Below are 15,818 nucleotides of genomic sequence, written 5' to 3' on the forward strand. Positions count from 1 at the left end.
AGATGCTGCAGCCACTATTGGTTGAACGGCCAGGATCAGAGATATCTCCAATCCTGACCATTAAAGAATGTTACGGGCGACATCCGCTGAGTATAGTTATGTCAAATGTGGGAAAGGGTTAAAAGTATGAGGACCCCTGACCATCACACCTCTATGAGCTTGTTAGACATCCAATTCCAAAACCATGGACGTTAATATTGAGTTGGGCCATTTTGCGGCTATAACAGTCTCCACTCCCCTGGGAAGGATTTCTATAAGATTTTGGAGTTTGTCTGACTTTTTGCCCATTCATCCAGAAAAGGTCAGACACTGGTGTTGGATGAAAAGGTCTGGTTCACAGTCGCCGTTCCAATTCATCAAAGGTCTTGGGTGGGTCGAAGTCAGGGCTTTGTGCAGCTATTTGGATTACCACACTTTAAACCTCTCACCCCATGTCTTAATGGAGATCGCTGTGTGCATTAGGGCGCTGTCATGCTAGAAAAGGAAAGAGCCGAACCCCAAATTGTTAGTGGAAGCTACAATTGTGTAAAATGTCTTTACATCACTCCAGCAGCCGCTTGGCATTGTGCATAATGATCTTAGGCTCGTGTGCAGCGACCATGGAAACCCATTTCATGAAGCTCCGAACGCACACTTCTGGTGCTGATGTCCTTTCCAGAGACAATAACTCAATAACTTCAAAATAATAAAACTTACAGGTGACCAGGGTAGATCTAGTAGATAATAACACCACATACAGGTGACCAAGGCAGATCTAGCAGAGAATAATAGCACTTACAGGTAACCGGGCAGATCTAGCAAATAATAATAGCACTTACAGGTGATCGGGGCAGATCTAGCAGATAATAATAGCACTCACAGGTGACCGGGGTAGATCTAGTAGATAATAACACTTACAGGTGACTAAGGCATATCTAGCAGATAATAATAACACGTACAGGTGACTAGGGCATATCAAGCAGATAATAGCACTTACATGTGACTGGGGCAGATCTAGCAGATAATAATAACACTTATAGGTGACCGGGCAGATCTAGCAGAATATAAATTTTATGAACTGACTTGGGGTATAGGGGGCCTCCTATGACAGTGCCATGTGTAAAGTAACTGAGCTCTTCAATACGACCCATACTACTAGCAAGGTTGGTCTATAGAGGTTGCATGGCTTTGTGCTTGATTTCATGCACCTGTTTGCAAGTGTTGTGACTTACACATGAACTCAATAGTTCGGAGGGGTGTCCTCATACTTTTGTCCACATAATGTATGTCTTACAATGCAGATTTAATGTCTCCACACATTACTTGAGTCACCTTATGGGACAGAAGAGTCCTATAGGTGACAATATTGTAAATTGTTTGCTTTACTGACTATGAACTCGACTTATAACGGACATTTTCAGGACCTGACCTTACACACCCTAGTCAACACCCAACAGAAATACCAACCACGTTTATACATTCTACACCGGTATGAGAAATTCCTAGTATTTAGCAAGTTCCCAACAATGTTCTCATCATTGCAAAAAAATATCAGCGGGAAACAAAACACCAGATGACGAGTCAAGGTCAATAGGAGCTTACGGAAGCATCAAGTACGAGACCCTACAGAGAGAGCATGGCAGGACGGTCTATTCCTTGCAGACATGAGTAATGAGAAGCCCTATCCTCACATAACTTGGGTGATGCGCACACATTCTCTGCGTTGGTTAAACATCGTCAGGGCCACGGTGATAATTACGCAGGATTGTGCTTGTCGGAACACATGCGTTACAGCACTAGGTCTCCTCTGCTGTAGTGTGCAATTACTAGAGCATGTGAGGTCGCTCTCACTTACACTGGGGACACGTCATACCCTCATATTTATCTAGTAAGTCTGGAATCTTTCTTCCCTGCCACCAGTGCACAATGCTGCCGTGCCGCCAATAAAATACCATCTCCTACTGCTTTATGTTTGCATTGACTTTCTATGCAGTTTACATGGGAACTCTGTATAAGGCTCCGTTCACATCTGCGCCCAGGAATCCATTTATAATGGAAACCGGGACACAGTGCCGCACCCGTTGTACATTGGATATCTGCGGACCCCACTGGATCCAATGTGGTGTCCGTCATTTTGACAAGAAAAGTAAAACTGCATGTAGCGTTATATTTTCCGTCAATTATGACGGAATCTGCGACATAAGCTCCGAACTCACATGTGAACTTAGCCCAAGGCTGGAATACACGTTTTATTCTCCCTCAGAAATTTATATCCGTTTGCATCAATTTTAAATCCATTTCCCATTGATCTAGAAAAAAACAGCAATTGGGTGCCAAGTTTACTTTTTGTATTTTTGCAAGATTGTTCCATTTCGAGATAACAATATATTTTGCTTTAAATTCATGATTAAAAGGGGTCGCCTGGTTTTGAAAACTTATTTTAAAATACCTTATTAGAAAACTCAGCGTTAAAGGAGAATTCCAGTTTCCGCTACTAAAGCTTATTTATGGTATAAAGGTATACTTATTGTAATACTTCCTCACGGTTTTCAAGATCTCTGCTTGCTGACAACCTTCATTGAACACTTAAAGGGGTTGTCCAGTCATAAGAAATTGATAGCCTATCCTCAAGATAGGCTATCAATATCTGATCGGCGGGGGTCCGACTCCTGGCACCCCCGCCAATCAGCTGTGTTGAAGGGGCATACAAGCGCTGCTTCCCCTTCATGCCTTACCTGCTCGTTCTGTGAATCGCCGACACACTTGTAGTGGTGGTTCACTGTATTACAGGACTCATTTGAATATGAGAAGGTTATAATACTGTGAACCGCCGCTACAAGTGTGTCGGCGACTTACAGTCCGAGCAGTGACAGTAATAAAGTGGAAGTGCTCGTACGAGTGCCTCGGCCCGTTCAAATCAGCCGATTGGTGGGGGTGCCAGGCGTCAGACCCCCACCGATCAGATATTAATGGTCGTGTCTGTGTGATAATCACATGACCAGGACCAATTTTTATCCACTGGGAGTAAACAATTAAAGTTCCTATTGAATGACCAAGCAGAGATTTAAATAATTGTGAGGAATTAATATAGAAAGTATATAAAAAATAAAAAAAAAGTGTATAACTTTTCACGATAGTTGTGTGTACCAGCTCTGGGACCTGCTGCTATCTCCAAAATGGGGGGGGGGGGGGGGTCACCCGACCGAACGAGGTGGAGAATGAATGGAGAGCTGCGTCTCTCTCTCTCCATTCACATCTATGGAAGTTACGGAAACAGTCGAGCACGCTTGTTAGGCTGTTTTAATAACGCCTATAGAACAGAATGCAGAGCCGTGCACATACGTGGTGGCCGCCGCCTTATTCATTGTCCACCTGGATTCAGCTAGGCGGGACCGGGATGATACCGATTCTGGAGATCGGAATAACCTTTTAAGGACTTGTTCACACTTTGCATTTTACAGGTGACTTTAGCTTGCAAAACTCTACACCCCCACCCAAAAATATTTTTTTTCAAATTAAGCAAATATACATTCTAAGGGCGATGCCACCCTGAATCTTTTTTTACACTGCCGAATATACATCTATATAGAGCCACGATATCAGGAAATAACGGTGATTAATGCAAAATCAGTTGACACAGATTTCAAGACGGCACTACATAGAGAGGGTGTCCGACTAACCCCGATCACAAACTCAATGCCAATATGCTATTGGTGAGCGCAATCCTGTTGATTAGAAATCTTTAAGTCAAACTAATGTCAAAGTGATCTAGTGAGTGTAAGAGATCTTATACATGAGCCAATGATCGGGGAAAACAAGCGTTCGTAGAATACTTGTTCCTGATTATTGCCCTGTGTACACAAGGCAACGGTCAGCCGATGAACGAGCAAATCGGCTGATCGTATCGTTTCTGTACCAATAAATCTTATCGTTGTCGGCAGGACTTCTCACTGTGCCGACATAACAGTGACGTCCCCATACATTACTGATCATAGCTCCTTGTGATAGGAGCAAACGAGCGCCGATCAACCAGCTGTCTCATTGATCGGCGCTCGTAACGGCCAAAGTGGGCCAGTATAAGAAGATCCTAAAGAGATCAATCTACGGCACTCATACTACCATGTAAATGACGAGTATAAGCTCCAAAACTCTCATACAAAGCTTAGAAAAATTACATACAATTGCACATTCTAATTAATAGTCCTAAATGTTTCATAATTACCTAGAAAATTACCATTATCAGCAAGTACAAGGACAAAAAAAACGATACTTAGAATTCACATATTGTAGGACTTTTTTAGCTGCATAATGTCATAATATACCTCTGTAGCCGGAGGGGGTTCAACTAACATTGCAGCAGAGCAATGGTCATGTCCGTGCTGTGCGCCGCTCATAAAAGAACACGTGGGCTCGGCTCCCCGGCTGCTATATGCATTACCATTCGTTGACACCGCGTGCACACGAGGTTGTAATACCGATCTGGTACTGTCAATAAGTGTCCTTGACCCCTTCTGGGGATTACAGACAGTCTACCACCCAGTAAGTCTATATGTTTTAATAGGGCATATGGAAGAGGATGCCAAGATGAGACAACCCTTTTTAGTATTAAATATATTTTTACAATGACAGGGCTAAGTTCCCTAAGAACACAAGGGTGTAAGATATTAAGTTCACATTAGTCTTTTCTAATGTCTTTTGGACCGATATTTCTATATTCCTTTCTGTCGAAAGTCCAAATATCAGAAAGTCTTCTTGGTCCCTTCTTAAATGTATAGTGTTTCTTTTCGCAAGCCCCTCAGTACCCCTCCAGTTTCCAATGAGCCATTAAAGTAGGCGAAGACAAATTACTGCAGGCTTCAGGTGCTAATCTAAATATTTTAATGGCCAGCACTAAGAACCTCCATAGACATCAAAAGACAAAGGCCTCATGCACACGACCGTAACCGCGTGTACAGTCCACGATTATGGCACGGATAGTCCATGATTATGGCACGGACGGTCCAAGGAGTGTCATCCGCGGGCCGTCCGCAATCATGAACCGTGCACACACAAGATGCATTGACTTTAAGGAGCCCAGACCGCAAATGCCTCAAGCCTAAAATGACTCATCCTATTTTTTTTTGCGGTCCGGGCTCCCAGAAAATGCACTGAGTGTGGAAACCAGAGTCATGTGCATTGGCCCATAGGATAGAATGTGTCCTACAGTATCCGCAATTGCGAATAGTATGTGGCCGCAAATCTACGGTCGTGTGAATGATGCCAAAAACTCCAAAAATGTAGGCACCAGCAGGAAATTTCTAGGCACATTGGCAAGCTGTGCAGGTATATTCACAGTAATATTTTCCAATCATTTTTTGAACAATATTTGTGTCAGCCGAGAAAAGCAATTTACTGATCTAAAGCTGTCAAAAGTCCTTTCATGCCAATCCATTTGTACCACAGTTGTTTGCAATGAGCCTCGCTTAAAGGGGGTGTCCTGTATAGAAAACTCATTTTAATACATCCTATTAGGGAATTCTGAGTTAATAGTGGGGGGGGGGGGGGTCCTCTGTTTAGGATCCTCACCTCTTGGCCAAACTGGAGAGCGGTCACAAAGAGCATCTCTCGTTCTGGAGGATCTATTGGTGTAGAGATTCAGAATATGGTCAGGAGTTATGCTATATACCCCCCCCCCCCCTTCCCAATTGCGTCTTCTGCTGCCCCATTTTATTAAAATATAGAACCTCTTTAATGCAAACATGACCATACAATAATAATCTTAAACAATATTGGCACAATTAAAATTTCAACCCAACTTTAAGGAGACATTCCAAACGTGAGCTGAAAAATTATATACAAGTCAGTCCATGTACGGGATGATTACCTGCTATTTATTTTCCTCAATACTTGCTGCTTGGCTGCTTTTATCTTCACTCCATTAGGACAGAGCAGTGATCCGTGACTACAGTTTAGCTACAGTGCCAACAGGGAATCTGAGGTAGTCTGAGACACACCTCCTGTCTAATTATTGGTTCAGGCAGCTGCTCTCTCCATCCCCACTGCAGCTCTGACTCTTCTGATTGGCTGCTGTGTATAAACACAAGCCCACTAGGAAGTCAGAATAGAGAGCTGATTATAATCATTCTGCACTTGCTGTAATTGGAAAGTACAAACTACTAAACCACCAGTAGAAAAGGAAGATTAACTGGTAATTGCCGAAGACAGACTGAGTCAAATGAGCCCTAATAAGGGGGGGGCCTGGAGGGTCGCTTTAAATTAGAAAGTAATTTGAGCGTAGACAATTATTAATGGTTTCCTGTGGACTTTCCTTTTTTATTTATTTCGAATTTTTCTCATAAGAAGAACGGCAGAAGCGGCTGCCAAATACACACTTTAAAAGACATTTTTCTTTTCCTTTTAATGATCCGAACAAGAACATTTGTCCCGGCGGTTTCTGCCGTAGCCTGGTAACAAGTTCACTACTTCCCAGTTCTTAAAACTAAAGCAGAAGGTCTTCTTAACAGTTTGGACACTCCGAGATTTCACAGGTTCCCAACAATCGTGCCCACCCCAAGTCGAAGGTTAGTGACCCCCCCCCCCCCAGCCGCATCTAGAAGCCCAACCATGGGAGGAAGTAAAGTCTTCCCTGACTTTCAGTAGAGGCTGAAGACCCTCCAGTCATATTATATGCGTGCAGTACGATAACACCTGAGGGACATGGAAGATCGGTGACACTTATCCGGTCTGAAAAAACGTATACTCAGGAAATACCAAAGAATAAATGACTTTTAGAAACTTTCAGGTTTTTCACATTAATAAATGTGGACCCTGGGATAGCACGCGGTCAGATTATAGAGGACAATGTATCTGTATCCTGCCGTAACAATACTATATCAGACAAGTGGGGTCATTCTTTCCGGATAAAGTGATTTTTCTTTACTATACATCTATCGAAAGTGTAAATATTCTTGACAGTTTGCAGCATAGTTGTTACTTTACTTTGATGGTGTTATCTGGTTGAATTTAGGGCCTGTTCACATCACCGTTCATTTCCGTTCCGGGGTTCCGTCTGAGGTTTCCGTCGGGTGAACCCCGCAACGGAAAGTGAAACCACCGTTTCCGTCGCCATTGATCTCAATGGTGACGGATCCATCGCTAATGGTTTCCGTTCGTCACCATTGCGGCATGTTTCCGGTTTTTCGATGGAATCAATAGCGGAGTCGACTCCGTTATTGATTCCGTCGGAAAACCGGAAACCTGCCGGAATGGTGACGAACGGAAACCATTAGCGATGGATCCGTCACCATTGAGATCAATGGCGACTGAAACGGAAACTGTGGTTTCACTTTCCGTTGCGGGGTTCACCCGACGGAAACCTCAGACGGAACCCCGGAACGGAAATGAACGGTGATGTGAACAGGCCCTTATAACGTCAGGCAGTGACTTAAGGTGCCCATACACATTAAATGATTCTCGGGCCAAATTTGTCGATTTCAGCGGGATCAGTCAACGATCTAATGTGTATGGGGGTCACCCAACAGCAGATGTTAGGAAGAGGTGGCATGCTGGACTCTGACATCCCCAATCCTTTTTCCCACAAGAATTGGGGGCCCGGCAGCAGCTCATTCCCCTCCTACCATTGAAAAAACATGCAAGCTCGGCCGGGTCGGACTGTATAAAGATAGTTTCCTTAGTATTACACACTTTTGAAGAATCCACATTTATTTCTCATCTAGAAGCTGACCAATAGACTATTCTGCAGGTAGTGGTACCTCAGGTTGCCTAGGAAACGCTTGAATCTTGTCTAGGTGACCACCATTTGAGTACATGCAGCGGTAAGTAGCAAAGTAACGTAGTAACATAATTAGGCTGGATTCACACGAGCATGTTCGGTCCGTAAAGGACGGAACGTATTTCGGCCGCAAGTCCCGGACAGAACACAGTGCAGGGAGCCGGGCTCCTAGCATCATAGTTATGTACGATGCTAGGAGTCCCTGCCTCGCTGCGGGACAACTGTCCCGTACTGTAATCATGTTTTCAGTACGGGACAGTAGTTCCACGGAGAGGCAGGGACTCCTAGCGTCGTACATAACTATCATGCTAGGAGCCCGGCTCCCTGCAGTGTGTTCGGTCCGGGACTTGCGGCCGAAATACGTTCCGTCCTTTACGGACCGAACATGCTCGTGTGAATCCAGCCTTAGTGTTGCTCGAGAGGAAGGTAAAACAAACCCCATGAGGTAGTCTGACCAGTTTTCCCTTATTTTGGAGTGACATTTTTTCCACACTCGAGATATGTAGAATAAATCCTTGAATCAACAACCTATCTGCACAATCTGGTACATACAACTTGTAATATTATTACACTCAAGAAAGGCATCCAGGCTCCTTTTGAATTATTTTTGTGAATTCACCATAACAACTTCCTCTGAGATTTCCATAGTCTCACTGCTCTTACAGTAAAGAATCCTTTTCTATGTTTATCTAGAAACCTCCACTTCTCTAGATGTAGCGGATGCCCCGTTGTTAGACTATGTTCACACGGCAAACTAAAAACGGCTGTAAAATACGGAGCTGTTTTCAAGGAAAAACAGCTCCTGATTTTCAGCCGTTTTTTATGCATCAATCGTTTTGTACGGCCGTTTTTGGAGCTGTTTTTCTATTGAGACAATGAAAAACGGCTCCAAAAACAGCTCAAGAAGTGACATGCACTTTTAATACGGGGCGTTTTTTTTTAAAACCGCCCGTCTGAACGAAACGCCGTTTTTCCCATTGAAATCAATGGGCAGATGTTTGGAGGCGTTAAGCCTCAGTATTTTTAGCCATTTTTCGGGGGTTTACGGTGCAGTCAACGGATGAAAATAGTCTGTGTGAACATACCCTTATAGTTACCGTCCTGGGTATAAATAGATCATGAGCGAGATCTCTGTATAGGCCTTTGATATATTTATACAGAGTTATTAGGTCACCCCTCAGCCGTTTTTTTTCTCAACTAAATAATCAGAATCTTGATAATCTGTCTGGTTACTGTAATCCACCTGTTCCATTTATTACTTTGGCTTCTTACCTTTGAACCCGCTCAAACTCTACTATGTCTTTCTTGCACACTGGTGCCCAAAACTGTACACAATATTCCATGTGCGGTCCCACTAGTGAGTTATAAAGTGATAGAACTATGTTCTCGTCATGTGCATAGTTGCCCCTTTTTATGTACCCCATAACCTGATTTACTTTAGCAGCAGCTGCCTGACACTGGTTGCTACAGTTGTTTGCTGTCCATTAATTTCGCCAAGTAATTTCTCAGTGCGCACAGCAAGTTCAATTTGGGGTACAATAGCGTGCCTCTCCAGGCTACACAGACTTGTTTAGGGTCTTATCACTATGGGAGCAGGAAGTATGAAAAAATAACCACAAAAATAACACTGCTTCAGATATATAAACAACAAGACAAAGATATCTGATAATATATTGAATCCCTTTTCTTTGCCCATTTGTAAATAATACGGTCACACAGCTGATTTTTCAAGTGGAAAAATTTGAAAGGGATTTGCAAGAGAATCCAAGGCCAAAAAATGAGACGCTAACCTCGGATGTCTGCCGTGGATCCGCACGCGGATTTGCCCAGTTCAATGGGGCTAATCGGCATGTGGCTACCCAGCGCAGAATCCTTGTCAAGAAGTGACATGTCCCTCCTCAGTTTTCCGCCACACCTATTTCTGTGTCTGAAAATTCTTCGTTGTGTTAACTAACTCGCAGATTTCACTTCAGGAGACGGTTGGTGGGCAGATTTCGGCATGAAAACTCCATCTTGTAAACATAGTCTTAAGCTGGTTGTACACATCAAATAAAAGTCGGCCGATCCCATCGATTTTGGGTCGGTGGGATCAGCCAATTTTCTAACGTGTATGGCGGTGTGTCCCGACTCTCCCCAAAAAGTATGGGGGGGAAAAAGGATCAGACATGTTGGATTTCAACATGCCCGATCCTTTGTTTCTGTGGGAGATAAGCCGCTGCAAGAGGGGTCTTAAGGGGGTTTTACACAGGACGATTATCGGGCAGACGCGTGTTACTATAACACTCGTTGACGATAATTGACCTGTGTAAAAAGGGGAGCAATCAGCAGATGATCGAGCAAACACTCGATCATCTGCTGATCGTTCCCCTTTTTACACAGGTCAATTATCGTCAACGAGTGCTATAGTAACACGCGTCTACCCGATGTGTCTGCTGACATGATAATAATGTAAGGGGACGAGCGATCGGCGTAACGACCGAGCGTCCCCCATCCATAGCTCCGTGTGACAGGAGCAAGTGAGCGCCGATCAACGATGTGTCGAGTGTCGGCCGGTGTAAAAGGGCCTTTATTCCACCTCCCCACTATTTATGGTGGAGTTGGATGAAAAAGCTGCAGGTCACCCCACAAGTGTATGGCCAGCTTTTTTCTTCTCCGATCTCGGTGTCTTGGATTCCGTTTCTCAAAACCTTTTTTTAACACATCAAAACAAAAACATAAACGATCCCGTACACTAAGTACTACTTTCCACAAAGTATAAAAAAAAACGGTCACTTACATCATGCTCTGGAGTTCAGGGACAAAACTGGTTAGCTTTCCTGCCCCCTTCCCAGACGATGTAGCGGTAGACGAGGTCATGGTGTTGGTAGACGCAGCGCTGAGGCTCATCTATAACATAGATAAAATAATGGTCATAAAGACGATCACTCTGGATTATCAAGCACCCGGCCCCCTCATGTGAGACAATGGGGGAGATCAATTCGAGTGCAAGAGAGAAGTGGGGCAGTTGCCCGTAGCAACCAGGCTTCCCCTTTGAAAAATGAAAGCTGGAATCTGGTTGCTATGAGCAACTACTCAACTCTTATCTTGCACTGGTGGCCTCAGCGGTCACGTGTTGTGTTAGCAATGGACGCCATGATGCCAGGACACGCCACCACTAAGACTTCCAATTGGCTGTAGCTGTCACATTCTGTCTGCGTCTAAGTGAACTCCGGGAGGACCCCCAGAGCGAAAGCAATGGATCGCCAGGGGCAATAAGAGGAGAGTTCGGATTGTTTTTTTATTTTAGGACATTTGCAAAAAGTTTTTACAAGCCATAAGGCTGGGGCTCCACGGCGACATATTGGAAGAGCTTGCGATATTCCACCTCAGATAGTAGAATGTGGGGGGCATCTCATAGTTTTATGTGATTGTCGCGATATTGCAGAGACATGACATCACATCTACATGTGTGATGACATGTGATCCAATAGTAACACATTACATGTGATATCTCAGGCAGCACGATTTTCAAGCACGTATAATCCCCAAGGAGCCCTGGACTATGGGTTGTGGTCAGATCAAGGTTTTCGTTGCAATTTTCGCCGCAACGTATAAATACCTAAGACCGAGGCGTCAAAGTCCGCAACATACTCGCAATCACAGTTTCCCACACCAGACGTTCATCACCTTTTCGTGGTGCAGTTTTGTACCGGACTACTACCCCCAATATATAAAAAGAAGTAGATGTATCAAAGTAGAGTTTGTCATTTTTGACAGCTCCATGTGATAAGTGTGTTATCTGAGGTTTTCCATAGGACTGCAGGTAAACTTTGCTATTGCAGAAAGAATTACGACTACAGCACTGCTACATCTGTATCTTGCTCTGCCAAATGACTGACAAAATTCAAATCAATATCTACTTCATGGGCAAACAGGACGAGGGAACCTAGTACCCAGAACAGCCACCCCCCACCCTTCTTCTCCTCCTCCTCCTATCTGAGCAATATGGGAGAAAACATGGTGTTAAGTATATAATAATAATTCGATGCTAAACCATCCCAGACCACCAGGGATATTAGATATTAACCCATTACTATCCTAGACCACCAGGGATATTAGATATTAACCCATTACTATCCCAGACCACCAGGGATATTAGATATTAACCCATTACTATCCTAGACCACCAGGGATATTAGATATTAACCCATTACTATCCCAGACCACCAGGGATATTAGATATTAACCCATTACTATCCTAGACCACCAGGGATATTAGATATTAACCCATTACTATCCTAGACCACCAGGGATATTAGATATTAACCCATTACTATCCTACACCACCAGGGATATTAGATATTAACCCATTACTATCCTAGACCAGCAGGGATATTAGATATTAACCCGTTACTATCCTAGACCACCAGGGATATTAGATATTAACCCGTTACTATCCTAGACCACCAGGGATATTAGATATTAACCCATTACTATCCTAGACCAGCAGGGATATTAGATATTAACCCGTTACTATCCTAGACCACCAGGGATATTAGATATTAACCCGTTACTATCCTAGACCACCAGGGATATTAGATATTAACCCATTACTATCCTAGACCACCAGGTATATTAGATATTAACCCATTACCATCCTAGACCCCGAGGGATATTAGATATTAACCCATTACAACCTAGGGTTGCCACGATACCAGAATTTGGACTTTGATACCAATGCTTCGTGTAGTATTGTGATACTCGATACCAAAATGATACTTTGCCAACAATAATAATAAAAGTTCTTCCATTTTCTGATGTGAGGCGCGAGGTGTGATGAATTTTGAACCTCCATGTGCCTCACATTAATAGTAATTAACCCCATCATGTTCTCCAATCATAATGGACAACATTGGGTTAATATGTGAGGTACATGATGGGGTTAATCACTATTAGGCCTGATTTACACGAGCGTAATATACGCGCATGCTTTTCACGTGTGTCGTACGCACCTATATTACTCTATGGGGCAGTGCAGACAGTCCGTGGGTTTTGCTCAGCGTGAGTGCGCTGCGTAAAACTCACGACATGTTCTATATTTCAGCGTTTTTCGCGCATCACACACCCATTGAAGTCAATGAGTGCGTGAAAACCATGCAGGTCGCAAGGAAGCACTTCCGTGCGAACTGCATGATTCGCGCAGGAGCTGTCAAACTCTGAATGTAAACAGAAAAGCACCACGTGCTTTTCTGTTTACAAACATTCAAACGGAGTGTCATAATGATGGCGGCTGCGCAAAAAGCACGCAGCCGCGCATCATACACTGATGGCACACGCAGCTGTTAAGTGCATTTTGCGCACGCTCCTGTAAATCAGGCCTAAATGTGAGGCACATGGAGGTTCAAAATTCCTGATACCTCACAATAATAAGTGAGAGAAAGCAGTTTTTATTTTATAACAGCGTACATATAATTGATGCCATAAATTTATTACGGTCGCGACGATACCAAATATGTGTATATTTTATGTATTGAGACTGTTTATTGTAAAACAAAAATCTGTGTTCTTTTTGTTTTTATTATTTAACATTACTTTATTCTTTTTTTACTTTTATTTTATTTATTTAATGTACTGGCATATATCTATATACGGATAGTACACAGGCAGTTGTTAGGACATACCTCAGTATGCCCTAACAGGAAATATGGTCACACAGCCCTGGGGTCCTTCAATGGACCCTGGGCTGTCTGCCCATATATGGCTATGTTCCTCAATCCGGTCACAGGGATTCCCTGTGACTCGATCCAAAGGGCATCCCCTTCTCATTTACCCCTTGAATGCTGCAGTCTGCTTTGATCACAGCATTCAAGGGAATAGCGGCGGAGATGAGAGGTTTCTCTGATCTCCGCCGTTAGAGCGGGGCTGCGGCTGTGTACTACAGCCATTGCCCCGCTCCTGACAATAAGTGTGCGCGCATCGGTCAGCATGAAGTGATGCGGCCGGGACTAAAGAGCCACGGCGCATGCACTGAACGCAGAACATGGGAGTGTTTTGCAGTGCGCCCGCCATGTTCGGTCTTCAGTGCCGGCGCTCATTAGTGCAGCGCCGGCCGCATCACACTGACCGCGCACATGTCAGGACTCCGGAGCGTGGCAATGGCTGTATTACACAGCCGCAGCCCCGCTCTAAGAACATGCAATGATTACTATACTTAGCTGTGCTGCCGCACAGCTTAGTACCGAAATACATGAAATAACGGTATAGAAATATTTCAGGGTGCACGGTATCAAAACAGTATCGACGTTTCGATGCATCGTGCATCCCTATTACAAACCTAGACCACCAGCAGTATTAGATATTAACCCATTATAACCTTAGAGTACCAGGGATATTATAACCCTAGACCACCAGGGATATTACAACCCTAGACCACCAGGGATATTACAACCCTAGACCACCAGGGATATTAGATATTAACCCATTACAACCCTAGATCCCCAGGGATATTACAACCCTAGACCACCAGGGATATTAGATATTAACCCATTACAACCCTAGATCCCCAGGGATATTAGATATTAACCCAATTCAACCGTAGACCCCCAGGGATATTAGATATTAACCCAATTCAACCCTAGACCACCAGGGATATTAGATATTAACCCATTACAACCCTAGATCCCCAGGGATATTACAACCCTAGACCACCAGGGATATTAGATATTAACCCATTACAACCCTAGATCCCCAGGGATATTAGATATTAACCCATTACAACCCTAGACCCACAGTGATATTAGATATTAACCCATTACAACCCAAGACCCCACCCCCCGTATGTTAGATATTAACCCATTGCAACCCTAGACACACAGTAATATTACATATTAACCCATTACCATCCTAGACGCCCAGGGAGGTTAGATATTAAACCATTACAACCCCAGACCCCCATGGATATTACATAGTAACCCATTACCATCCTAGACCACCCAGGATAAAGGATATCACTATTGACCCCTTTATCCCCCTAGACCAGCAGAGATATTAAGAATTACCTGCTAAGCCCCTCTAGACCCCCAGTGGTATTACATGAACATCATCACTGACCACTTATATGTGAGATGTAGAAAGTTAGTAAAGGGAGTACAATGGGGGGGGGGGGGCACGTGCCATCTCTGTCATGGGCACCAACCCACCCGCTTTATAAATGTGTAGCCTACAGTCTTCTGGTATGAGGGTCATTGCTATATATTGTATGGCTTTATGTTCACATCTGCTTCACGCTGCACAGTCCTCCATGTGTTTGAGCTGAGAAGGTTAGTGTAATGGACCTGATGAGCTAATAGAGGATATTGAGGTTTATTAGACAGACACATGAGGACGCAGCCGCTCTCTTTACACTTACCGCCTGTATTCAGTTCTCTTATTAGACAGAGATCGGCGGTGCAGCAGACCTACACGCTGCTCGCAGCAAACTGCCCATATATACAACTGCGCTGCCCTCAACCAACATGGCCGGGAGCTTCTACTCCCTAACTAAGCATGGCCACCGGGAACCAATCAGCATCGAGACGAGTTGTAGCCTTCTGACGGTGTGCGGCGAGGGTCAAAACGCTTCATATCATTTCGTTGTTGCTCAGAACGCTGCGACTTGTAATAAAGCCGCTGGGACGTTGTGCGGTGAAGCGTTTCTTGCACGTTGTCTGTGGCGCTGTAAATATACGTATATGTGTGGTTATTTATTATGTTTTTATGTTGTTCTGCTTTTATTATATTACTCCACTTAGACCACATTCACACATATAAAGGTTTTTTGCTTGTTTTTTTTGACAGGAAAAAAGTTGGAAAAATGTTCCATGTACAGGACGGAGATTCGCATTCTCGGTTCTGAAAAAGGGCAATTTTTAGGGGCTTTTTTTGTTGTTTCTTCTGTCTTTTTCATTGGCGAAAACAGATTTGTCTGCGAATCTGCGGCAGATATCCATTGTTGACCCTCAGATTTCTGCCACGTTTTGCAGTTGACCTGCATTCAATAAGGCAAATCTGATTGCGGCTACCTGATGCGGTTTTCGGGCAGAATACATGT

At 43.8% G+C, this 15,818-nt stretch overlaps 1 protein-coding gene across 3 annotated transcripts in view; it reads right to left on the bottom strand.

Annotated features, from left to right (window-relative positions):
* SUPT3H (SPT3 homolog, SAGA and STAGA complex component) overlaps positions 1–15,257 on the bottom strand; it is a 449,050-nt gene extending 433,793 nt beyond the window's left edge. The window contains exons 1-2 of one of the 3 annotated variants that reach the window (XM_075860943.1): positions 15,138–15,257; positions 10,527–10,636 (exon numbers count right to left, since the gene is read on the bottom strand). In XM_075860943.1, the coding sequence (XP_075717058.1) occupies positions 10,527–10,636 (110 nt within the window). In that variant the 5' untranslated portion in view covers positions 15,138–15,257. Of the gene's footprint in view, positions 1–10,526; positions 10,637–15,137 lie in introns of those variants that run through there. The other 2 variants (XM_075860945.1, XM_075860946.1) reach the window with 2 other exon arrangements.
* Between the last annotated feature and the right edge of the window lie 561 nt (positions 15,258–15,818).

Source organism: Rhinoderma darwinii, chromosome 4 (genome assembly GCF_050947455.1).
Source record: "Rhinoderma darwinii isolate aRhiDar2 chromosome 4, aRhiDar2.hap1, whole genome shotgun sequence".
Lineage (NCBI taxonomy): Eukaryota > Metazoa > Chordata > Amphibia > Anura > Rhinodermatidae > Rhinoderma > Rhinoderma darwinii.